At 61.0% G+C, this 26,495-nt stretch overlaps 1 protein-coding gene across 1 annotated transcript in view; it reads right to left on the reverse strand.

Annotated features, from left to right (window-relative positions):
* Positions 1 to 26,495, reverse strand: part of NACC2 (NACC family member 2) — a 92,231-nt gene that overhangs the window by 6,141 nt on the left and 59,595 nt on the right. Inside the window, exons 2-5 of the mRNA XM_034663753.1 lie at positions 23,528 to 24,475; positions 2,978 to 3,142; positions 895 to 1,000; positions 393 to 490 (exon numbers count right to left, since the gene is read on the reverse strand). Of these exons, the coding sequence (XP_034519644.1) occupies positions 393 to 490; positions 895 to 1,000; positions 2,978 to 3,142; positions 23,528 to 24,413 (1,255 nt within the window). The 5' untranslated portion in view covers positions 24,414 to 24,475. The remainder of the gene's footprint in view (positions 1 to 392; positions 491 to 894; positions 1,001 to 2,977; positions 3,143 to 23,527; positions 24,476 to 26,495) is intronic.

Here is a 26,495-nt window from a genome sequence, read left to right on the forward strand (position 1 = left end):
CGGGGGGGGGGGGCGCTGGGGCCGGGGGCAGCAGTCGGCTGTGGAGATGGACCGGGCTCCGCCCCCACGCGCCCGGGAGCGGGAGGCAGAAGCCGGCGAGCAGATGGCAAAGGCTCAAAATAACCTCGAAATGTAAATAAGGGGTTTTGTTCAAAAAGGAAAATTAGATCTATTTCACATATTAAAATAGTTTCGCACGCAGCTGAATCCATCATGCTTGGAAACCTACCAAGAACGTTAACACCTCGAGACCTGGCTCCTGAGAGCTGCTCTTTTCTCTCCCCCCACAAGCCCTGAGGGGCCGGCGTGGCGCCAGGGAGAGGCCGCGGTCCCCAGCCCCGGGGGACTCGGGCAGCTCCTCCACCCCACCCAGGGGACCCCGGTGCACTCACGTTTCACAGCGTTCAGAACCCGGCTGTCCAAAGGCTTGCGGCTTGGGTCGCTGGTGGAGGACCGGATGCCCGTGCCACAGCTGTTGGCCAGAGTGTTCCTAGCGGGGGGCGGGGGGGGGCAGTGAGGCCGCCGGCCAGAGGCGCCGCAGCGATGGGATATGCCCCTCCCCCCTTGCACTGCCACTGATTCCCAGGGGTCGGGGTGCACTGATGGGGCGGGCCCCACCACCCTCTGAGAGGGGAGGAAAGCAAGGCCCCTTGGGGACGGGGCTCCTCTGACCCACTAGTGAAGCACGTGCAGCTCTTCTCTTTACCGGGGGGCGGGGGGGTGTCCAGGCGCGCTAGGCCCTGTCTGGGTGGGCGCGCCCCCTCGCGCAGCCTGGGCCCTCGGGCGGACACCCGCGGCGGGATGTCAGGACTGTGGGGGCCATAAATGCGAGGCCGCAGCAAGCGCGCTGCCAGAGGCGAGACGCGGGGCTTCCGCACCTGCCCAGGGACCCACCTGTCAAAGAAGGTGGCGAGGAGCCGCCGCAGCAGGACCTTGTGCTTCACCCCCGCACAGAGGTGGCAGTTCATCAGCTGGCCACGCGTGATGTAGACCCCGGAGCCTGTGACCGCAGACAGGAGCGTGAGGCCAGGCCTTGCCACCCACACCCCGGGGCCATGACCTCCCCAGGACCCCGGGGGCCAGAGCAGGCGCGCCTGGGGGGGAGGCGCTGGGAAGCGGGGGCAGCCGCGGAAGGTCACCCTGACTTCTGAGCGCAGCACCCCCCACCGGGCCTGGGACCCCACAGGCTGGGGACCGTCGCTCCAGGCTTTCCTTGCTGTGCGGAGGCCTGTCACCTGGAGGAGGCAGCCTTGGTCACATGCCTGAGTGCTGTCCCCACATCACCGTGACTTCCAGCCTCAAGGGAATCCCCTGCTCGGCCCAGGTTTGGGAAACACTCCTTGTCTCTCCATCCCTTCCCCAGAAACAGAGCACCTCAGGCAGGGTCAGGGAGCTGGGATGACAGGTCACCCGGCCCAGCGTGTGGGGGGGGAGGGCGCAGCCAGCCACAGGGCAGGGGTGTGGTCAGCAAGCCCACACAGTGCCGTTTACCCCGAAGAAGCCTGGCAAGGCCCAGGCGCCCAGCAAGGCCCAGCAGCACAAAGGCCGGAGCCCATCTGAGAGCATGGGGTGGCCTGTTGGACCAGACATTGCTCATGGGTAAAGGAGCAGACGCAAGCACTGGACAGCATCCCCGACTCCGTATGAGAAGACACCAAGAAGATGCGCGCGCGCGGGGACTTGGGACTCCCACCGTCCCTTTCAGGCCTTCCCCCAAGACCCCGGTGTCGCAGATCACGTACTGAATCTTGCTGGGAAAATCACAAGGAGGGAGCAGGATAGAAGGAAGGTTCGCGGAGGTGCTCTGGCCTGTGGGGGCCCTGGCTCCGCGGCCTTGGGGTTCTGGATGCAGACCACCACCGGGGCGTCAGGTTAGTGCTGTCTGACCGTGCCCGGCCACGGCATGCCAACCATCCCCGAGGGCCCCCCAGTCTGCAGCGGCTCCAAGGTAATGGCAGAGCAGGTCACCCTGAGCCGCATGGGCTGGATACGCCCTTGTTAGAGGGAATCTGTCATGGGGACTGGGATACCGTGGGGCCTGCCCACCTTGATGTCCAGCTGCGGGTCAGGCCAGGGAAGGCGGCCAGCCTTCGCCCCTGCCAACCCCAAACCCTGACAGGCAGCTGCGCCCCACCCCTCCCAGGCCTGGCCCGACCCAGTGCCGCCGCCCAGCTGCTTTCCCGTGAGCTGAAGGGCAAGCCAGCCCTCTCTGCCCTGCTCTGCGGTTGCCCTCTGGGGCCGTGGCTCCCAGCAGAGGGGACAGTCGGGCACAGCCCCACAGTGCTGCCCCGGGTGTGGCCAGGAGGACCAAACAGGACCGGGGGGAGCCAGAGGCCGTGCCAGCACCGAGGGGGAAGGAAGGGGCCCGTGGGTCCTGGCCGGCCTGTGCGGGGCTCCCCCGGTGACCATGGGAGGACACTCCTGGAGGCTTCACCTCCCCCAGCAAGCGTCACGGCAGCAGCATCTGCCCCGTGAGCAGCCTTAAAGATCTGCCGGGAGCTGTGAGGCGGATCGGAGGCCCACCCTGGCAAGGAGTCCTTCCGACAAAGGCACCCGGCCCTAATGGGTGCCGTTTGTTTGCACAGAACTCCGTTTCCGACTCCGAGCTGCATCTGGAACCTCAGGTCGTTACCCGTCAACACTCCAGTGGGGACACTCTGGGGGCTGGGGGAGGGGGACTGGCATGTTGGATTCGATTAGGTTCTATCTGCCACCTAAATTAAAACACAATCGTGATTGCAGCCCCTGCCAATCAGATGCACGGCCAGCCCAGGGGATTCAATTAAAATGCTAAATTAATTCAATTGAATAACTCCTCTTAATGACACATTCTTCTAAAAGGAAATTAGAGGAAATTTAAGATGTTCTATCTTCTTTTTTTTGACTGATTGGTGATGAGTACATTGTTCACAGCTCTGAAGAAAAAAAATACGAGGGCATTTGCATACAACAGACGGGGTGGGGAGGGGCCCTTCACCTGCCACCAGCTCCAGCTTCTCTCCGGGGTCCCCTTCCGAGTAGAGCTTGGGGTGGCAGCGGTACCCAATCTGGCTGATGAGGCTGGCGGGCAGAGCCACAAGGTCGCGGCGGATAAGGACGCAGGAACGGCTCTCCAGGGGCACGGGCTCCGGCTTCTCCTGCACTGTGGACACAGACACCTCCTGGTTAGGGCCGTTCTCAGCCGTGCCAGGACGGGGACGGAGATCGAGAACGCCCTTCCTGCCCACCCAGGCCCAGGTCAGACCCGCTCCGTGCCCACCCTCCATGCGTACCCGCCCTCCGTTCTCTTTCCCTGCCCACCCGGTCCTGACCCAGCAGGGAGGACCAGAGTGAGTAAGCAAATGGAAGGAGGCAGGGCAGGGATGCCACCCAGACCTGGAAGCTGGCTGAGAGGGCCCACGAGGCTCCCGGGAGGAGGTGTGCCCCAGACAGAGGCCTGCAGACAAGGCAGGAACGAAAGGGGCCTGTGCAAGGGGGCTGGACCCTGGTCTGAACAGGTGGCACGGCCCCTCTGCCAGATGGAGCGCAGGCTTGGAGTGGAATGGGCCCTGTGTGTGCCCCGGGCCTGATGGCTCACGGCAGCCCCATTCCACAGGTGGGGACCTTCCCCAGAGGCCACACCATGGCGCCTGGATGAGAAACCACTGCATGAACACCTGCTGGCAGGGCACGTGCCGTGTTCCCCGGCCTGCGGGCTGCCTGGGAATGTTCCTGACAAACCACTGCCCGCAGACAGTCAGGGACCCCTGAGCATGCCAAGCCTGCAGTTTCGATGGGGCGGGGGGTGAGCCCCTCTGATGTCCCTAAGGCACAAGGGAGCATAAGAGCAGCAGGCTGTGGACGTGAAGGTGGCCGCTGCCCCCTCTCCCCTTCCCGCCCTGAGGACCCCACCCTCCAACCTCCCCTCCAGGCCTGGCCTGGCTACGGGAGCACGCTCTCCATCAGGCTCAGGGCAGGTGCACCTGGCCACTCAGGCTGGGCCAGTGGTCCTGTCCTCTCTGCACTGTGATCCCCCTCAAGGGCACTGTGGGCACTGAGGGTGGGAGGGGCCGGGCTGGGCTGGGCAAAAGACCCGGGGAAGCCACATGGGGGCTGCTGCAAAAGGGCTTCGGGAGGGAGGGTGGCAAGGAAGGGTCCTGGGCAGAGCCTCCCCACCCCCAGGCTTCTGGAACCTGGAGCAGCCTCAAGGTTCCAGAGGGGAGTGAGAGGGCCGCCCAGCCCCTGGGGGGCCAGCATCCTGGACACCATAGGGGGGCCTCTCCAGAGAAGACAGGCGGCTGGGCTCAGTGCTGAGGAGGGCCTGCAGTTCCCGCCACCCTGCCCCAGACCAGGACACACGTCAGAGGGCGTTCGGCCGTTGGGGGGTCGCATGGCACCTCCCACCAGGTGCGTGTGGGGAACGCAGGCGGACGCAGATCAGCAAAGAGCAACAGAGTCTTCCAAACCTGGAGTACCCAGGGGCTCAGGGAGCACAGGAAAAACAACCCGGATGATATTTTAAAACATAATTAGCCGCCCCCGCCCCCCCACGGCCTGCTGTGATTACACACGCAGACGCAGCGCCAACGCGGGCGCCCTGGCATTTACATAAAGAGCGCTCACCAGCAGAAATAACGCCATCCCCAACGCGTCCTGGTGTTCTCTAAACAGCACAAGTTGTTTGCGCCCCGCGCCTGCCCCCCAGCCCCCAGCCCCCCAGCCCGGCGCCCGAGAGCCAGAGACCAGCAGATTCAGAGCAACCGAAACAGCCTCGAGCCTCTTCTATTTCTGCTCTGCTGAGTGCCGGATACTGCACCGGCTAAAAATACCCAAACCCGAGCGGTGCCTCATCTGGAAAGGTGCAGCCCAAGCTGAGCGTCAAGGGCCCCTCCTTCCAGGGAGTAGAGGGGCGGCCTACAACCAGGTTCTGGAGACCTCGGAGAGCGTGTGGGGGGCGGGGGGGCACAGGAGGAGCGGGGACACAGCGGCGGGACCCCTCGTGCATCCCCGTGGCCCTCAGGCGGGCGTTCGGGTGCCTGACTGCAGGCGCGCTGGGTGGCCCCTCAGTGGGCTGTGGCAGGGGCACGGCAGCCCACAGGCTGCACCGCGGATCGCACTGAGGCACCCCTGCCCCCTTCCCCATCGACGGCCCCATTTCTTTTTTTTTTTTTTTTAAAGATTTTATTTAANAGGCGCCCCGACGACCCCATTTCTAACCAGCTGCCAGGACTGTGGGCTCCAAATATTTGGGCACCGTGGAATTTGGGGAGAAGCACGTGAAACAGCCGTTAGCTCTTTGTACCAAGAGGTGAATAATCACTCAATGCAGGAAAGGTGAGTCGCGGTCGAAAAGGCCTCTACCGGAGCCAAAGCGGAAGCAGCAACCGAGGACAGGCAAACAGTGTCCCTCAGATCCCTGGACAAAGAGCTACAACCGGACGTGAGGGTGGACCCTGCGGGGAACTCTGGGCACCAAGAAGGGACCCGAATGCTCCCTGACTCGGAGACGCTGCGGGAGTCCAGCCGAGGAAGGACGGGGCTGTGAGGACATCACGCTGAGGGAGACGAGCCCAGCACACAGGACAGATGCCCTCGGATTCCGCTGCTATGTGGGACCAAGAGGAGTCAGACCACAGGGACGGACAGCGGGAGGGGAGGTCCATGTGTAACGGGACAGAGTTCAGGTCAGAAGAGGGAGGGTCCGGGAGACGGATGGAGGGGATGGTGGCACAGAGCGCGAGCGTGCTTGATGTCCCGGACGGCGCACCCAGAAAGACGACGGGAGAGCCTAGGCTGTATGCTCCGGCACAACGGAATGATTCTCTTGGAAGAGAGGAACGCCATCTGTAGCAGGCGCTGGCCCTTACCCAGCGCTCCGTGGTCCTCTTCTCGTGGTCTACACGGTGACGTCCGTCAGCTCAATCTCAACACAACTGGGGGGAAGTACCAACAGAGGGCAGAGCGGGCGACGCAGGCCTGCAGGGGCCCCGCACGGTCACCGGCCTCCACTCCTGCACTTTTTGAACCTCCTGTGGCCCAGTGACTGGGAATCTGGAAAAGCGCTGGACCCTCTCCCCAAGTAAAACATACCGAGCCCCCAGCCCACAGGATGCTGGTGTGCCACGGGGTCCCAGGGGCGGGCTCTGTTCCTGTCCTCAGATGCACCTCAGAGACGGCACAGGCAGCCCCCACCCTCGGTAGGGAGCCCCCACCAGTGACCAGTGCTAGGGGCCGCCAGCAGGTGACAGAGCACCACTGAGGCTGGGCGGGGAGGTGGGGGGATGAAGAAGGGGACTCCCACCCTACAAGAGTGTGCACCATTTATTAAACTGGCAGACTAAGGAAGGGAACCCCTTGTCCGTGATTATACAGGAAAATACAACTTAAAAGCAAATGGAAAGAAAAACGCTAAATCACACCGTCCACTTCTGACTGACTGCAGTGACCGCGAGCCCACAAGGTTTGTGCAGGCAAGCGGAGGGATACCCCGTCCACAGCCCAGACACAGACCCGTGCAAGCACCTTCAGCTGGTTTGTGACAAGGGGCCACTCGCCGCGGCCGGGGAAGGGACAGCTGTTCCAACACATAGCGCCCAGGACAGGGCGTGTGCAGGCAAATCGCAAAAGCAAAGCCACCCCCGATCTAAACCTCTCGCCTCACACAAAAACGAGTAAACATGGATCGCAGACCTAACGCAAGTCACCAAAGTGTAAAACTTTGGAAGAAAATCTTTCTGATCTTGGCTTCACCTAAAAGCTCAGACACGACCCCAAAAGCAGCACCCGTGTAAGAATCGATGGATTAACCGACTTCATCAACACGAAAACCTCCCGTCTGTGAACGACGGACAGACAAACCCGCCCTGGACCGGAGGGAATGGTCCACAGGCCCCACATCTGAACCAGGACTTGTCCTGAAAACCTAGCGCCAACTCTCAAAACTCAACAGCAAGAAAACGGACAGCTCAGTTTTTAAAATGGGCAAAAGATCTGAACAGACACTTCGCCAGAGAGTGTGCAGATGGCGAACTAGCACATGAAAAGATGCGAATGTCGTTGGCCACTAGAACACAGCAAATAAAACACGGAGACCCCACTTCACATCTACGGAGCGGCTGAACTCAGGGCCCAGCACGCCGAGCAGCGCAAGGGTGCGGAACACCTGGGCCGGGGCCCCGGCCGGCGGGCATACACGCGAGAACACCGCTGTGCAGCCTCCCCCAGAAGCCAGCGATCCCATCCAAGGGTACTCAGCCAGGACAAAGGAGACGTGGAGACGGTCCGCACAGGCCCTGAGCAAGGATGCTCATACGGGCTCCGCCCACAAACGCCCCAGCCTGGAGACAGCCCAACCCTCTGCAGCAGCGGGCAGACAGCCCACCATGTGCCTGCACGGCGGGTCACCACGGCATGGTCCTCCGGGGACACCGCTGCACGGCGCAGGTGAGTCTCAGACTCGCCCGCGGGACGGAAGGGGCCGATCTCACACTGTTATACACGGGGTGACCCCCTTCATAGGGCAGAGTCCCAAAGACAGAATGCTGGGGACAGAGCAGATCAGCGGTTGCTGGGGGACGGCTGGGGGTGGGTGACTGTCGGGAGCAGCAGGGAGGGGTGACGGAGCTGCTCTGTACGGTAAACACGTGCCACACCACCCCTGTGCCCAGGGTGCACACTGCCCCGCCCTGCCCCTTTCTGCTCAGCCCCAGGCGGCCACCTCACGCACAGAGGTGCGGCGAGTGGGCGGGTGGTCTCCCCTGCCCCTGCATCTGCCAGGTCAGCACCAACCGCACCAGCAGCTCTGAAGGGGCCACACCGTGAAGGGCGGCCGTGCCTCTGAACCCCACTGTGTCCGCATCCCGGGAACAGGGCAGGTGTGGTTTCTGAAGGAGCACTCGGGCCCAGGGTGGGGGGCAGGGCATCAGGGGGTGGGCCGTCATCACAGATGGCTGTCCTTTTATGTGGAGACACGAGTGCCACCAGTGGAGCCACGTCCCCCACCCATGGCAAGATGCACCCCATCTCGTGGACGCTCAAGGGCAAGGACAGGGCGCATCTCAGAACCAGTGAGATATGACACGCTGGGCATAAAAGGACGCGTCCGGCAGGGAAAGCCCAGAGGAAGTAAGTACAGGTGGGAATAGACATGAGGCCGGGAGTGGGGAGGACGTGTGCAAACATTGCTGCCCGGGGCCCCGGGAGCCCACACAGAAGGGACGCGGCGGGCCTCTGGGTCCCCGTGCTTGGGAAGCCACAGACACAGCTGCAGGGCCTCGAGGACGCGGCGCTGGGACAGCTCAGCCCTGGGCAGCACCCAGTGCAGCCCTGAGCCACGGCCCCCGCCACGTGCCCTGCCCCTCTGGTCTCGGCTCGGAACATCCGAAACCTCCTCGGGGCAGCTCCCCGTCCGACTCAGCCGGTCCCCGTCTACCTGCCACAGATGCTGCCGGGCCCCAGGCCCCACGGGCTCTGCTGTTTCTGTGTCCAGCACCTGGGTCTGGCCCTGGGAGACCCCATGAAATCCCCAAGTGGAGTCCCAGCAAACCCAGGGGCCGTGGTCACTGCCAACCGGACCGTAGTCCTCCCGCCCTCCATCCCCCCATCCGTTCCCGGGGCTGACCCGGCACTGGGGTCGAGATGCAAGCAGCCTCCCCTTCCCCCACGCACGACTGGACAGATCACGGCCCGTGACAGCAGGCCACACTGGTCACCACGGACACACAGTGGGGCTGTGTGCGCCCTGGGAATGTGTTCAGGTAAAATGCACTCACGCGCTCTGTACGAAGACGAGACCCCACCACGCCGGCCTCTGGGAGACAGTGGGAGCCGGAGGGCCGGCGGGGAGAACGGCTTTCCCCGGTGTGGTCTTTTCATTCTGCTCACGATGACGTACATACACTAGCGATACAAACATGAATGTGCTCAACTTGTAAGGTACCCAGAGACGCCTTCCGACAATGAAGGAGTGCCCCCCCACCAAGACCAACTCCAGGAGCTGCATAAAGTAAGCTGCTTGACTTTCAGGGCCAGGCCCCCGGAGCGGAGTGGGCAGCAGCCGTGGGGCTAGGCAATAGGGGCAGGGGAGGAGGTGCTCTGGGGAACCCAGGCCTGCAGCCGAGACCCAGGACCGGCGATGGCGTGGGACCAGTGCTGAGCACCCGGGCAGCTCCAGCCCAAGGCCTCCAACAGCTGACTCTCTTCAGAGCAGTGCTGGTGGGAGCTCCCCAATGTTTTCATACACTGTCCAGCATTCACTAAGAAATTACCAGGAACACGGGGAAATGAGTGATAAAAAGCCAATTCACAGGGGCGCCTGGGTGGCTCAGTCGTTAAGCGTCCGCCTTTGGCTCAGGTCATGATCTTGGGGTCCTGGGGTCAAGCCCCACATCGGGCTCCTCCACTGGGAGGCTGCTTCCTCCTCTCCCACTCCCCCTGCTTGTGTTCCCTCTCTCGCTGGCTGTCTCTCTCTCTGCCAAATAAATAAAATATTTTTTTAAAAAAGCCAGGGGTGCCTGGGCGGCACAGTGGTTAAGCGTCTGCCTTCAGCTCAGGGCGTGATCCTGGCGTTATGGGATCAAACCCCACGTCAGGCTCCTCCACTATGAGCCTGCTTCTTCCTCTCCCACTCCCCCTGCTTGTGTTCCCTCTCTCGCTGGCTGTCTCTATCTCTATCAAATAAATAAATAAAATCTAAAAAAAAAAAAAAAGCCAATTCACAAAAAGACATGGGATCAGACCCATAGCTGATCCATCTGGGATAATGGCCACCACCACTGAACGAACTGCTCCCGACACGTGAAGGAAATGTAGGGACACGATGGAGAACTTCACCAGAAAACCAGAATCAGACCCTGGACACAGGATGGGTGTCAGAGGAGATGGAACAGAGCAGGTGACAAGATTCCTGACCTGGAAGATAATTCGGATTGAAGCAGAGAAAGGGAACGGATGTAAGAGAGTCACGAGAGTAAAAGTGACACAGAACGTGGAGACGGCACGACCCCGTGTCCCGGGAGCCCAGGAGGTGTGGCCATGTGCACAGGAAGCCATGGTGGCCGAGGTCCCAGCAAAGAGGGAGAGTGGAAGAGCACCGGAAAACTGTGTGGGGAAGTCTCAACCCAAGTCCTGACACGGCCAAGAAGGCCTGCAGGCCCCAAAAACATCACCAGAACTAGGACAGAGTGTGGACGGGAGGCCTTGAGGGTCCTTGAAGGAGAAGGTCCGTCAGGATGGACGCTAAATCCCCAGCCCCGGAGAGAGCAGCATACAGACTTACAATAAGAGGAAAGGGGGAAATAAACAGAATCCAACAGCTGATTCACCAGAAAGAGGGGAAAACAGAGAAACAGCGGATCAGCAGGACAGAGGGGAAGTCGTCAGTAAGACGGGAGAGGAAACCCAAAGTTGTCGGTAATTACGTGAAATGTAACCGGACTGTACTAAAACAGACTGAACGTCTGTGAAGCCAGGCTAAGACACCAAACCCCAAGAGACCACCTGAAACAAAAGGACAACGAAAGGCTGGAGGCCACAAGCAGACGTACGGCGTCCGCACTGATGCTCCCCACGGGCTGTGCGAGGACATGTCCGACGGTAAGAGGGCCAATTCAACAGGAAGAGGAAAGCGCATCTGGAGGGATGTGCAAGGGTCACTGAATTCTTGGTACGGCGTCTGAAGCCGAACGACGCAATTACGTCCTTCAGTGCGGATGACGTGTGCTGAGGCCTGAGCTCATCCTCAACGGTTCCAGAGCAACCGGCCTATGACCAGGGGAACTTAATCTAAAGTCATAACAGAAAGAGGACCAGAAAACCCAGGGCGTTTTGGAAGCGGACCAACGCACCGTCACCACCCACGCCGCGGGTCAGCTCACGAACGCGGGAGAACGCAGGCTTCGCCAGCGACAGGGAAAGCGCGCCGTGCGGGAGGCGGCACGGGCCAGGAAGCGCACAGCCCTACGCGCACACGTCTGAAAAGTCCGAGAAGTCGGTCGTCTAAAGATCTGCCTTAAAAACTAGGAAAACAGCAGCAAGGCAAACTCAGAAAGCTGAAGTAAACGGAAATGAAAACATATATAAGGGTCTAAAAGGGAAAAAATCCAGAAGTTGGTTCTTTGAAAGGAAAGACAGGAAAAAAGGCGCAAATTCACAGTGTTCAAGAACACGGCGCAGGACCGCGCAGGACAGGGGTCGGCAGAGTTTCAATGTATAGAGGCTGTTTGGGCCGCACGCCACGTGGCGTTCATATCTTTATTTTGTTTTTTCTTTCTTCAAAGAGATCAATGGCGTCGTGGGCCGCAGAGTACGGGCGAGGGGACGGATCTGCCCACGGCACAACGCGCCGCCCCGGCCACAGACGTTCAGAGGACCTGAAAGGGATGTGAGCGATAAGTTCACGCCAATAAATCAGAACATGGGGCGCAGCGTGTACGGAAGCACGGCTTCCCGATGGACGGGGAGGAGCGGCCGCGCCCGTGCCCCACAGCAGGCATTTCGGAAACAGCCTATGTTACACCAAGGCTTCCGGACCACTCAGAAAACACAGAAATTTAAAAAAAGCGGGAAATAATTCTCAGCTCTTTGCAGAAGGCAGAGAACGCTGACGGAGAAGCGTGAGAGGCTACCCGGGCAATCAGACGACGCGTCCCCTGCGACCTGTGGCTGACCCCGAAACTGACCCACAGGGCGCTCGCCGGGCCCTGGTTCTGGAGCCTCGCCTGCTCTGATGTGGGAGTGGGGTGTCTACACTGCGTGTGCTGATGGACCACATCTAACAGGTTTCTCCGTGTCGAGGGTAGAGCTCGGGACGACGTGTGGCCGTGCCCACGCCCCAGGCTCCGATCAGAGCAGGCGGCTCCCCTCGACTGGCTAACAGCTGGATGCCTGGCCCTGCACTCGCCCCTCTGCCCTATGCCCCTTCCAGGAGATGGACCCCAGGGGGAGCCTCACACCTCAGAACAGTCACCCAAAACAGGGAGGGAAGAGAAGAAAAGAAAAGAAAAGAAAAAAAAGAAAAAAGAAAAGAAAAGAAAAGAAAAGAGAAAGAGAAAGAGAAACAAACAAACAAACCAGGAGGCTGAAGAATCCAGAGGTTCAATCACAACTAGGTTGAACGGATTCCAGGAGTACGAGTTTTCAGTTTTGTCTTGTTTGAGCATTCAAAAAAGCAATCTCCGTAATTCAGAAAAGAGCAGAGCAGAAGAGGAAAACTATATGACCGTTTCAATATTTAGAAACAAGGCTTTTGTTCAAATTCCACACTTACTTATGGGAAAAAAAAGAACCAAACGCTCTTAGGGAAAGAACGTCCATCATCTCCTAAGGTGCGCCACAATGCCCGAGCAGACACCCTGCCTGCAGACGAAACACAGAAGGCTCTTTCCGAGTGTGGACAGGAGACGGCTGAGCCGGCCAGTCTAGCCAGGCCGAGAGGAAGCCACACGGTCAGGAACAGAAATCACGCCGGGGCTAGCAGACACACGGCTGCGCGCCGAGAGAAGCCGGGGGAATCTGCAGGCAAGCTATCAGGATACGTGAGCGAGCTGTGGCCAGATTTTTTTCTTAAATAATAAATCCAATGTGTTTCTATACACTAGCAACAACCCACGAAAAGAAAGAAGAAACTGAAATACCACGTAGATTCGAACAAAAAATGAATTTCTAGGAATTAATCGAACAATGGACATACAGAGAACAACGCAACGGTCCCAAGAAAAACCCGAAGATGTAAGTAAGCAGAGGGACCCGCCCAGCACCGCAGGGATGTCAGCACATCCCCGGCCTGACCAACGAACGGAGTCACCAAAACCCCAACCAAGTCCTGCCAGGTACTTCCATGTGGCATTTGACAAAATGATTCTAAAAGGCAAGTCTAAAAATGCAAGGAAGAGGCAGGCAGGGCAACTGTAAGGGACAGAATCAAAGACACGGAGGTCACACAGGCATGTGGTGGCGGGATGTGCCGGCTCAGGGACACGTGGGGGGACACGCGGCGGGGGGGGGCAGGGCCCAGGTGGGGCTTGCCCACAGTGCACTCCTCTGGAATACAACACAGGGGTGCAGCACGAGGGTCCGAGAGGAGGTGGTCTTCCCAATGACACGTGGCCGACCCACTGGAGAGTCAGGTGGGAAAAAAGTTAGCATCGGGCCGCCTAGCGCAGCACATAATCAATCCCAGACGTACTACAGATATGAAAGCCTTTCCTACGGACATGGCAGCGTCAGAATCCTATCTGTTAAGAGAACAGGTGTAAGGGGTGGCCAGGACGACCCTGGGGTTGAACTGGATTTGGACACACCAGCCTGAACGTGTGGTTTTTAAATCTGTAAATCCCAGCTCCAACAGCCAGGAGGGTATACTGTCCACACCGCCCGGGAGAAACACGCAGATGTCACACCTGGATGGCGGCCGCACGTGCCACTCCCCACTGAAGGGAAAGACAGCCGAGCCCAGAATATTCGCGGAACAAGACAGTACGAAACATGCTTTAACCTCAATGCGAACACTAAATAAATAATAAGTGAAGAAACAAGTGGGGGTCTGGGAGGCCCCGCCTGAGAAGCCCACCAGCTAGCAAACACGGGCGTCGGGAGCTGGAGATCGCCGTCAACGGGCAGGAATCCTCAGTGGGCGCTGAAACGGCGGGGGGAAAGGCAGCTGACACACAGGCTCTTCTTGCAAAGGGAAAAGCACGGCTTTAGGAGGTAGGGGTCACACGTCACCCGAGGAGCCACGCGGTATCAGGTGCCTCGTGACAGGACACACCAGGAGACCCAGCACGGCTTCCTCGGAGTTCCGCCCGAAACCACAACCTGAGCCCAAGCACGAGGCAAAACCCGACAAACCGGAACCGAGGGACATTCTGCAGAACAGCTGAGCCGCGCTCCCGAGAAGCGGAGTGTCGTGAAGGACGCAGGGCGAGAAACCGTTCCAGGCTATGGAGAGGGCGGAGAAACGCCCCAGAACACGCGGCGTCCTCCGACCTGAGCCCGGGGTCGGAGCACAGCACTGCTGTCCCCGCGAGGGAACGACGGGGACACCCCAACACGGACTGCAGCCAGGGAGGAGCACCGAGCGGGCTGCTGCGTTTACGTAAGAGAACGTCCTTGCTCCTCAGAAACGCTCGGCACTGGGGGGCAGAAGGGGCTGACTCCCACAACGTACTCTCAGAGGTTCAAAATCCCACCGCCTCCCTGCATAGAGAGAAATGAGACGGCAAAGCCAACCAGCACATTCTTCCCCATGAGCGAGGCTGAGCAGAGAGCACTTACCCTGAAACACTTCTGTACATTTAAAATGATTTCAAATCAAAGCTTTGTTTTTTGTTTTTTTAGGACCACACAGAGGAACCTCACATCATCCCAACATGGAGATAAAGGTCTTCAAACAAAATAAAAAACTGCTACCAATCAAGAGAAAAAGCGAGTCAGTCTCTCGTGTCCAGAGGGAACACCAGCAAGCGGAGGCCGGGAGAGGACATCTAGGACACGCACACGGGACAGGAAGAGCCGCACAGAAGGACAGGAGGCTCACCCCACGAGAGCGGGGACACTCCGGAGTCCCTCCCAGCACCACCGCGAGGGGCCTGGGACCCCAGACTGCGAGCTCCACAAGGGAACATTCCCCATGTCCCGCATCCACCAACAATTGGCAGACACGTGACGGACGCGGAAAGGCCACCCCGAAGAGGAGAAAAATCCGTCAGCAGAAACAAGTCCAGAAATGACGCAGGGCGGCACGAGGGCAGAGGCTTTACCCCAACGATGTAACACGACCACAACTATTACGGTCGTGCAAAAGGAGCCCAATGAGGGGAGATGTGGGCGGCCAAACGTGGTGTGAAACAGAGCTGCCTAAAAGATGGGTGAACGTCGAGAAACAGCGATAGCAAGTATTCACTCAACAAATGCAGCCTCGGCGATTTCAGGGACAAAAGCACAAGGGATCAGAGTTCCGGGCAGAAGGGCAAGGAGGCATCTGAAGAAATAGCAGCATAAACGCACGTGCCCAGAAAGGTCCGTGAACCGTAGCGGAATAACACACAGAAAACGACGCAAGGGCCCGTGACAGTCAGGGCTCCAAGCAGCATGCGAAGACACGACACACGCGGAGAATCACGCGAAGGCCTGCGATCTCCCAGGAGGAAACCGAGAGAGAGGCGTCCATGGCGCGCGAACGAGGGCGTCTGCCTGGGACTCCAGTAGACACACTCGCGGTGACGGAGGCACCGACGCAGCGGACGCGCATTGGTTTTACTGCACGAACATCCCCTGTCACTGAGGCAGACTCTGAAAAAGGTGCTACCGAGACCTTTCCGTGAGTTTCCAGAATTCAGGGCTGGTCCGTCACCAGTACCGTGAGAAATGCCACAGGAAATTCTTCGAGCAGAAGAAAAGTGATACCAGATGGAAAGTCACATCTACACAAAATAAATATGTGGGTAAATATCAAGGGTTTTTTTCCTATTTTTTTAAGGATTATTTCTTTGAGAGAGAGAGCATGTGTGCACAAGCAGGGGGAGCGGCAGAGGGAGAAGCAGGCTCCCCGCTGAGCAGGGAGCCCAAATCCGGGGCTCGATCCCAGGACCCCGAGATCATGACCTGAGCCAAAGGCAGACGCTTCACCAACTGAGCCACCCAGGCGCCCCGGGCTTTTTTTTTTTTCCATATTCTAAATTTCTTTGAAAGGAAACTGGACATCACATTAAAGAGACAACAGAACCCTGACCCGTACCTCACACTTTATGCAAAAATTAACCCAGAACGGGCCACAGACCAAATATAAAACCCAAAGCCGCTAAACATCTAGAAGAAAATGCAGGGGATCCTTGAGACCTTGTGAAGTAAAGACTTAGAGACGACAAGAACATATGATCTGTAGAGAAATGCAGCTGACGCTGAACAAGGCGGAGGGTCAGAGGCACCAACGCCTGCCCCACACGGTGAAAAATCCGTATGTAATTTTGACCACAAACCTAACAGCCTGCTACTGACCGCAAGTTTACAGATCACACACGGTCGATTAACACGTATTTGATATGTTCTACGTATGACATACCATGTTCTTCCCATGAAGTCAGCTGGAGGAAAGAAAATGTTACTGAAAAAAAATCGTAAGGATGAGAAAATACACTTACAGCACTGGACTGCAAAAAATCCACATGTAAGTGGGTCCCAGCAGTTCAAACCCAATTGTTCAGGGTCAACTGTAATTAATTGCCTAATTTCATCAACATTACAAAATGTCTGGTTTTCCTTTAAAGATTTTATTTATTTGAGAGAGAGTGCACGCGCGAGCATGAGCAGGGAGGGGGTGGGGGGCAGAGGGAGAAGCAGGCTCCCCGCTGAGGAGGGCGCCTGAAGCAGGACTCAATCCCGGGACCCTGAGATCATGACCTGAGCCGAAGGCAGACACTTCACCGATGAGCCACCGAGATGCCGCAAAAAACTCTGTTTAATGAAAGACTCTGTCAAAAGAACGGACAGACAGCAGTCCGGGAGTAAACGTTCGTGAATCACGCCCAACAGAGGCCTTCTCCCGGAATACATAAGGAACGAACGACTGTCGTTGGGACCTAACGCCCTTGATATCCGGACCCAGTAAGAAGGGGCCAAGGTGCAGAGGCAGTGGCCCCGGGGATACATGGGTGGGGGTACGTGAAAAGATCTGACATCATCAGACATCAGAGAAACACCAGCACGGCCCGATGGGAGAGGCTTTAATATAAGACAAAACCAAGCGTGGGCGTGAACGCGGCCTGTCTGGCTGCAGTGTGACCGACGGCACTAATTTCAACAAGAGCCGGGCAACGTCTTACGAAGTCAAATGCAGGTACGCCACGTGATCCCCACCTTAAAGCAGCGGAGTCCATCCCGAAGGACGGAAGCCTCAAGTACGCGCAAGCGTGGGGACGCAAATGTTCTCACTCGTCACTACTGAAACCCAGACACCACGTAAACGCCCTCCGAGTGGTGAAGGAGCAAGCCAACCGCCGTGGCCACGCATTCACACGACGTACACGAGGCTCCCCTTGGTCCGGCCCCCGGGGCTGTGGCTGCACGCGTCCGTCTGCAGGAGAACACGGAGCAGTGGGGCAAGAGCTGGGGGGAGCCGGCGTCCCCAGGCACCAGACGAGGGCGTTGTGGGGGGGCTCCTGTGCACAGAGGTGACAACAAGACCACCTGCACCGGTGTGAACTGGAGAACTGAACACCAAAATGCACTTAAATTACTTATTTATTTGTTTATTTTTAAGCGGGCTCCAGACCCAGCACAGAGCCCAAGGCGGGGCGTGAACTCACGACCCTGAGATCAAGAGCTGGAGGCCCAACCTCGAGGCCGAGCCCCCCAGGTGCCCCCAGACGTAGCTTTTACAACGAACCAGAAACGGGACCCAGAGAGTGGGCTGTGTCCGGTATGAGTAACAGCGTCGGGTGAGGCCATCACGTGTGAGTGGGGGGAGCACGTGACTCACTGCAGGAGGGACCTGAGGGGACGGGGATGCGTGGAGGCGTCACTGAGGAAGTGGACGGGCCGAGGGGAGACGTTGGAGGGGATGGGTCGCCAAAGCACAGAGGATGTCAACAGTGGGGCCAAGGAGGAAAGTTCAACCCAAAAGGTGCCGGCAGAGGGGCGTCTGGGCAGTTCAGGCGGCTGAGCGGCCGACTCTTGATTTCTGCTCCGCTCACGATCTCAGGGTCGTGGGATCGAGCCCCGTGTCAGGCTCTGTGCTCGGTGAGGAGTCTGCTTGTCTCTCTCCGTCCCCCGTTTGCTCTCGTGCACTCGCTCGCTCTCAAATAATGAATAAAATCTTCACACACACAGAGGTGGCGGCAGAGAGGATAAGAGGGAGCAGGGAAATGAACACAGACGTGAACCCAGCTCTACCGGAAGTCCGACCACGTGTAGACGGACTAAGCCCTCTGGGCAAAAGTGGGGTCGTGGGACCGCAGAAACCCGCAGTCTCAACCACGTGCCACGTGCGAGCAGCTCCCGTAGGACGCAGGCTGGCTGAGGAGGACGTGCGGGGCCAGCACGGCCAAATACCAGGAGGAGAGGCGCCGTGGCCACGGGCGCGTCGGACTCGAGGTGCAGAAGCTCCAGGAGACACACACGTCGCCACGGCGGGACCACGACGGGAGAGGAACGCCAATCGTTCTCTATCTAAAGGAACGGGATTTACCCTTAAAAACTCTCCCACAATGAACAACAACCGTAAGAAACCGCAGGCGAAGTGGCTTCAGAGGTGCGTGAATCTATCAAACACACAAGAAGGAAATGACATCAAACCTACACAAACCCCCAAACGCTAAAAAAGGGAATTGGAGGTCCGCGTTCCCAGACACACCCAACACTTTAGAAAGCCACGTGAATACAAGCGCAGAACTCCGTAAGGAAACCCGGATCGAACCCGGCGCCACGGAAAACCCAGAACACACGACAACCAAGTGGGGTTCATCCCAGGAGCACAGGCGGGGTCCAGCATCACCACACGTCAGCAAAATTAAAGCGAAAATCCACAAAATTATTCGTGACAAAGAACAATTCTCAGAGGACCAGCGAACCGTGTGGCCATGGGGTGTGACCGCTCCTCATGGGACCCAGCGGTCCTACGGGGACGCGATATTCACAGCCGCACGATGACCACAGCCCCCCTCCAGAAGCCACCCACACATGTGCCACCAGTGGACACGTCCACAGCTGCGACCAGGAGGACCGCGGACCACGCCACATGCGTGAATCGCAAAACATGGCGAGAAAAAGCAAAGACTCCGTTCTGTACAATGCCATTTGCAGAGACTCTAGAAAAGACAAAACGCCAGGGACAGAAAGCTGAGGGGGGCTCCTGGGGGCCCGGGGTGGGGTGGGAGGACCCGGGAGACAGACTGTTCTGTATCTTATGCCACTGTGACCGCGGTACTTGACTGATTCCAATCACCAAACCCATCACGCTTGGAATCGGTCTTGTTTACTGTGTACAAATAGTTTCCTGAGCACCAGACGAAGGGAGGGACCAGAGGGACTGACCCACGCGGCACAGACGAGCCCCACGGGCATTCTGCCTCTGAGAAAAGCGGGAGTACGGAGCGCACGACCGTTCGCCTGACGTCCTAGAATGGGCGAACGCATCCAGAGGGACAGAAAGCAGCTGGGAGGCTGCCGGGGACGGGGGAGCACGCTCTGCGGCCACAGCCGAGACTCAGGCAGGTGCCTCTCACACCCATTCCGCGGAGGCACAGGAAGGAACACAGCTCCGTAACACAGACGTAGGCGGAAACCCCGGCGTCCTCGGGGTGGAGGGTTACGCGGGATGTTGCATGACCTGCTCTGTCCTGTACCTGAGACAGGACACACTGAGGACCGGGGCGCCAGGGAGGCCACCCCCAGAGGTTCTCAGGGACGAGCCACGAAGAGCAGCCAGAGTGTGCGCCGGGCCTCCCAGCACCCCAGGGCCGGCGAGAGGGAGGCACAGCAGGGCTGGCACCTCCCTGCACTGCCTTCAAAGGGAGGGAACCCCCACCCCACCTCTGCTTGGGCCCCACCCTCCCCAGGCCAGGGACAAAGCGCCCCTGCTGCTCCCCGGGCCCTCTCAGCAGCCAGGCTGAGCTCCAGCAGTATGGACGCCCTTGGCCCGGCCGGGAGGTGGTAAGGGCTGGTCGGGACTGGGATTCGCAGAACAAACCTCGCCTTCCCCCTTCTCTGCGAGACCCCCAAGCGGCAGCTGGGCTGCAGGTGGGGGCGGCCCCTGACAGGAGAGGGCCAGCGTGCAGGAGTGGACAGCGGCGGGACAGCACAGCACCAGTCTCATGGGTGGTGCCGGACAGGGCCTGGTCCAGGGCAGAGCGTGCACTCTGTCCTCCGGAGCTCACAGGGGCCACCTGCAGCGGGCGGAGCCGGGAACAGGTGTGCCGCCGCGTGCCAGGACCCGTCCACATCCGGGTGTCGGGACAATGGGCAGACTCGTTGGGGAGCCAGTCAGGCCCCAGAGGGAAGCGGGAGCAAAACCAGGCAGGGTCACTGCACGGCCCGGGACAGCGGCCCGTAGCCCTGCACGCCCTGGGACAGCAGCCTACGGGGGCCCCCTCCTGGGAGTGGCTAAGGTGGGAGTGCCTGGCTCGGGGTGCCTTTGTCTCAGACATCCGCAGAGCAACATCTGCCAGCGACGATTAAACATCTGCCCACACCAAGGAGGGGCGGGGCCTGCAGTGAAGGTGCCACGGGAGCCCTGGCCACAGGGCAGGGGCACAGAACGTGGCCCCTCCAGCCAGCCTCCCCGGACTGCAGAGATGGCAGAGGGAGCCCCCTCCGACCACACCCTTGGTCAGCTCACTCTCCTGCCCTCAGCGTCCCTCCCTGGGGCCAGGGGGCTGCCCATCCTGCCCCAGGGCGACTCCCAGCCAAGATTAAATACTTGCTCAAGGTCCTGTTTGCTGTCTGTCTGTCTCCCCGTCCGGGCCACCACTGCTCACAGCCCGTGGGTACACACGTGCCCAAGGAGCATGGCCAAGTACGGTCCGTGGGAGCAGACCCCTCACCGCACTGGGGTGCCCGCTGTGCCCTGCCCACCCCGGAACCAACACCCCCACCACCCCACCATCTTGAGGGGGGCAGCGCCTCACTTGCTCAGAGCTGGAGCAGGGGCTTCCTGAGACCCCCGAGGAGACCCCGCCCCAAGCCAGGGGCTGTGGAGAGAGGGGGGGACCGTGCTGGCCCCGAGAGTGGGGGACGGAGCCTGACCCACCCCATCGACGCCCCCTGCCCCTGCTTGGCACCTTCCTGGTCACTCAGTCCTAAGAACAACAAATCAGAAACAAGCCCAGTGTCCTCGGGGACTAGCTAAGTCAGCCGTGGTGTCTCCACCCGACAGACGAGGAGGTGAGACTTGGACGGAGTGCAGGAGACACGAGGGACAGAGGCCGCGTGGGAGCACAGCCGGACCACCGGGGACGGTCAGCTGACTTCACCCGTCATGTCTAACTCCTTGATTTCCAGAACGAGAGGCTCAGCACACAGGGGCCGCCAGTGCTCCTTCACAAGGAGGAGGGTGGAGACAGGGAGCACTGTGTGGTGTCCCACACCCTCACACACAGTGCTGGCCAAAGACCCTGGAAGGTCCCTCGGGCCCAGCTCTCCCTTGACAGGTGGGGAAAGAGGCCAGGAAGGAGGAGGGAAGGAGGAGGGACTCCGAGTGTCCTTCTATGGCAGGGGTGCACCTTAGAACATTCCCGACTCCACCAGCTCAATGGCAGGCCTGCCCAAGCCGCATCCAGGCCCTAGACTGGGGGCAGCAGGCTGCTCAGCTGCCTGAGGGGCTGTGAGAACGTCCCCCGACCTGGCCACGACAGTGTGCAGGGGGAGCCTGGCGAGCGGGCAGGGAGCCTCTGAGGGTAGGCCCCTCTCTCTGCCTGCTTGCCCCCACGGCCCCCTCCCCCACAACCCTTTTCCCAGCTCACCTGCACCCGGTGATGCCAGCGACGTCACTGCCAATAACCTAGATTTTAACCAAGAAATCACACCCCCCCTCCCTGCCCCACTTATGGTCTCGCCAAGGAGAAAACCCAGACTGTAGCACCCTGGGCCGGCCCCATGCCCTGCCCGCCTGTGCCCACTGTCCTCTCCCATTTCCCATCCTCCCTCCAACACCCCCAGGGAGAAGGGGGCAAGGGGCTCTGATGGATGGGTGACCCCCTGCAGGCACACGGCCCTGGACCAGGCCTGTGCCCCTGGCATCTTGTCTGAGAGCTGGGGGGTGCGGGGATCGGGGTCGGGGGCTGGTGAGAAAGCCAGGTCACGGTCAAGGCAATGGGGCAGCCCAGGGCACCTTGGCCTCCAACCCCCACCCTGGCCTTCCCATGGCCGCTGTCCCATTGGCTCCTTGGAAAATCCAAGGAAAGAGGGAGCCCACTACTGTCCCGGTGAGGAGAGGGCTCCAGGCTCGTCCAGCTGGAGGGGCAGGTGTGCTCACACGGGCGGTGGCATCGTACCTGCATCCAACAATCCCAACACCTCGTCCTACTTCTCAGCATCCCACTCCTGCCAAGGCCCACGGCCACAGCGGATGGAGACGTCTGGAGGCAGGGGTCGTCTCCCACTCCACGGTGTCCCACTGTGGGCCACCAGTGGACAGCCCCCACCCCTGGACCCTTGGCCGACTCCAGCTCCCTCTGGGTGGGTCTGGGGCTCCACGTGGCCCTTCCCCAGCCCCCGAGGCGGCCATCAGCAGTGGGCAGAGCAACTACACACGGGGCAGGTTCCCGGAGGCCCCCCTACGGCCTGAGCCCAGTGGCCCTCTGAAGGACCGAGCCAGAGGCTGCAGGTCTCCTGGTATCGGGACACCAAGCCCTTCCCTCTGCCACTCCAAGGAAGAACCAAGTCCAGATCGAGGTGGTCTTCATGCTCGTATCCTGTGAAAGTCACTCAATTATGACCACGAGCATTCAAATAAAGTAACGAGTTCTAGAGAGAAACCATCCACACACGGCCCGAGGAGGGCAGGCGGGCGCCCCGGGGCAGAGCCTCCCTGCTCCCCACGGCGCTGAGAGGGCCCCGGCTTGGCCACACCATCAGTCCTTGGCTGCTTTAGGGGAGCGGCCGTCCCAAGGGCCCCAGCTCATCGGATTGACCAGTACCGGCCTGGAGCTGGAGGAGCCCCAAAAGGGCACCAGGACACGGGGAACAGAGGGGAGGAAAGAGTCACCACGCCGCCCCTCAGGGCCCCGTTCTGGGATGGCACTTCCTGCTAGCACCATGTGTCCAGAGCCAATCCACTGGACACGGGCCCTGAATGCAAATGAGCAGTCAGCAGGCCCAGGCGCGCCGCCAGTTTTCGGGGAACACGGAAGGCAGGTGGACACCCGATCCGGGGCCCCAACTACTGGACCCTCCGCCCAGCAGACCCTGAACGGTCTTCCAGGGACCGGGACGCGGTCTGGAATGCCATGTTAAGTCGGGCATCTCAGGTGTGCAGGCCCCCCAGTGGGGGAACCCCCACAAGTAACTTGGGGGAGGGCAGCCTGCTCAGTTCAACAAGCATTTTCTGGCCTGCCCCTCAGTGCTGGACCCAGGGAGGTATTGGCGCATGAGCCGGGTACAGGGGAGTCTCTGGCCTCACTGAGAGTCACAAGGAAGGTCAGGCAGACCGGGACACACCAGGTCACTAAGGCCTTGAGCAGGTGGGCTGTACAGTGACCTGCGAGCCCTCAGGCAGGCCCATGGCCACTGAGGGCCTCAGTATCCTCTGCGACCCGTGCAAGAGCGGGCCCCATCCCACAGGCTACAGCTTCTGGTGGGGGGTGGGGTTCACCCAGTGTCGGGCGTCCAGTCCTCAGCTAAGGCCCTGCCCCTCGACCTCAGCCAGCCTAGGTGGGGGACCATCCCCTGCACTCCCCTGGCACAGAGGCCTCCCCAAGCGGTCACGGCCAGGCCGCGAGTGCCACGGGGCAGAGGTCCGGCTCGCCTCGCTGCCCACCCAGGGCCTGGAGGCACAGCCACACGCCCCAACGGGGCGGCTGCGGTCGGGGCACGGGGCCAGGCCCCCGCCGCGCGTTACCTGCGTAGCTGCCCGTGGCCTTGATGTACATCTGGCCAAACTGCTCCTCCGCCATCGTGTCGTAGGCCTCATCATCCTCCTCGTCCTCCTCGTTGTGGTAGGAGGTGGGGCTGTCGGTGGTGGGCAGGCTGCTGGCCCCCGGACTGGTCCGCTCCCCCTGGGAGTAGGGCACCTGCTGGATGCTGGGGATGAGGGTGGCCAGGCTGGGCACCCCGTAGTAGGAGACCCGGGGCAGCTTGAGAGGGGCTGTGCCCACCGCCGTGGCACCCGCCGCCACCGCTGTGCCATCCCGGGGCCCCGTCTCCAGCGGGCGCTTGGGGGCCAGGCCCGGGCCGGCGGCCGGCGGCAGCTCCATGGCTTCGTGCTTCACGCGGGTCAGCAGTGGGATGGGCACGGAAGGGGACACGACGTAGGGGGGGGCGGCGGGGGCAGCCGGCTGCAGCTGGGTGCAGGGGCTCTGGGGCTCGGAGCTGGCGTCCTCGATCATGGCGGTCTGCGAGTCACAGTGGGGCGAGCTCACCTTGAACATGAGGTCTGTGCCGCGCTCCACGATGTGCTGGATCTGCAGGAAGCCAGCCGTGTACATGACCACGAGCTGCTCGCTGGCCGCCATGGTCAGCCTGCCCGTGTAGCAGAAGGACAGGATCTGCTGGAAGCAGGCGGGCGGCACGGTGCCCGGCAGCTCGAAGGCGCTCTTACTGTTGCCGCTGAACAGGTCACGGAAGTACAGGCTGCTGGCGGCCAGGACGGCCCGGTGGGCCTTGAAAGCCTGGCCTTTGACCACAATGGACACATCACAGTAGAGGCCCAGCAGGCGCTGCTCGTTGAGGCAGCCGAGCACGGTGTTCCCGAAGTTGGGGATCTCGATGTGCAGCATTTGCGACATGGCGGGCAGGCACTAGAGGGCTCGCCTCAGACTCAGCGCGGGAGTGCCCGAGGGGGGCACATCTGCGGGAGAGAGGGCATGGGACACCCCGGTCAGGCTCCTGGACGGCCAGCGCCCACCCACCAAGCGGATGGAAACGCGCTCCGCCCCAGCACGCCCGGCCCCCCTCCACCCCTCCTCAACGCAGCGCCCTCCATGGGGCCCCCTCCCCAGCCCTCCAGCAGGGCTCCCTCCAGCAAAGGGGGCCCAGGGGGGGCCCCGGCTGGGCCTGCAGCCCACACTGCATGGGACTCGCACAGCCGCATTCCAGCCAAGGGGATGCCCCCCACACCTTGTGCGGCTCCCAGAGCCCACCCCCAGGAGAGCGCTTGAGCCCTCGGGCAGGAGCGCCCCGTCTCAGCAGAAGACAGGAACAGAAACGGAGGCCTGCACTCCAGGAGGACGGAGAGGACGGGGAGGACAGAGGACAGAACACGGAACAGGGCACCCCACCCGCGGCAGCTTGGAGGGGTGAGGGTGGTGGCGGCCGGGAGGGGTGAGGGTGGCGGGCCGCGTCTGCAAACTCTTCTCCCCAAGAAAAAGTTAGCAGCAAAGGAGCCCCTCACGGCCCTTCCCCTGGGTGGGGGCCGGAACCCAGCGCGAGCGGGTCTTGCAAGGGGGTTTTTTGGTTTCTGGTTTGTTTTTCTTACCCCTCGGAGCAGCCGCACAGAGGGCCCACAAGGGGGGAGTCCCACCCCACTGGCTGAGAAGCCGGCCCCTCGTCCCCCTGCAGGAAGGCCAGGGGTGGGGGTGCCCAGGGGAGTGAGCCGAGTGAGCCAAAGGTGGAAGAAGTCAGGCGCCCCGCCACCGCTGCCCCTCCCCGGGGACCGGCTCCCCAGGCCACCAGCACCGTCAGGGACCCAGCTGGACCAGCCGTGGGGAGCCTGGCGCAGCCCCACCTGCCCGCCCTCCCAGTCCCCCAGCTCCCCACGCTGGCCAATCCCTGCTGGCTCAGTCCCAGCCCAGGTGACTAAAGGGGTCGGGGGAGACGGGGAGAGGGACCGGCAAGGGCTTGGGATGCTGCTGCCTCCGCTGCCAGGCACCCTAGGGGCTGGGGACGGGGCTCCAGCGAGGTTGATCTGATGCCCGATTCGCAGAGGGGGGGCTGGGGACGGTCGGGTGGAGAAGGCGCCGGCCCAACTCCGCACAGCGGCGCCCGCACAAAGGGCCGCTCTGTCCCGAGGGAGGAAAGTGCAGGCGGCCGCAGAGGCGCCGGGCGGCCGGGGAGGAGGGAGGGCGGAGGGAGGGCGGAGCGCCCGGACCCCGGCGACAGGAGTTGGGCAGATGGGTGGCCGCTGGGGGAGGGCCCGCAGTGCCCCCGCTGCGGAGAAGTTGCCGGCCGGCCGCGGCACCAGCCCGCGGGGGAGACCTACCTTTGGCGGCTGCTGCCGGTGGCCCGGCACTGCCCGCTCCGCCTGGCAGGGGCAGGCTCGCCAGCTGCTCCGGGAATGCAGCAAACGGAGTGGGAGCCCTTGGGGTGGGGAGGGCGCGAGGAGCCGGGAGAGGAGGAGGGGGGGAGCGGCAGTGGCAGCGGGAGCAGGAGCAGGGCAGAGTCTCCGCGCTGGGCTCGGCCGGCCGCAGCTCAGCTGCACCCAGCCCGGCTCTCCGGGGCAGCGCACAGCATCTAAATGAAGAGGCCGGATGCAGACGGACATTCAGGCAGCCCTCGGGAATGAATAGCCGCCTTTGATTTGGGAGCCCAAGTAAATGCCAGCTCCAGCCCCAGCTTTAAAAACAGTGGAGTGTCGGTGCCAGAGGAATGCACGGCTCCGGGTGTTGGTACAAGACAGACTTTGATGACTCACCGCAATGCAAACAAAGATGGCAGAAATACTGTACTGTACGTGGGGAAGCGCTCCGTGGTGCCACGGCAACTGAGCGCCCGAGATTTATGGTGCAGCTCTGCATGTGAATTACCCAGTAAACGGCCGCTCTGCCATCCAGCACAGCCCGAGTGTCAAAGCATTTAAACTATTCCAAACAGTCTGCAGGGCTGGCAGAGCCACCCAACTCCGCCAGGGTGGGCCGGGGGGCCGGGCGGGG

The sequence above is a fragment of the Ailuropoda melanoleuca genome, chromosome 7 (genome assembly GCF_002007445.2).
Source record: "Ailuropoda melanoleuca isolate Jingjing chromosome 7, ASM200744v2, whole genome shotgun sequence".
In the NCBI taxonomy this organism is placed as follows: domain Eukaryota; kingdom Metazoa; phylum Chordata; class Mammalia; order Carnivora; family Ursidae; genus Ailuropoda; species Ailuropoda melanoleuca.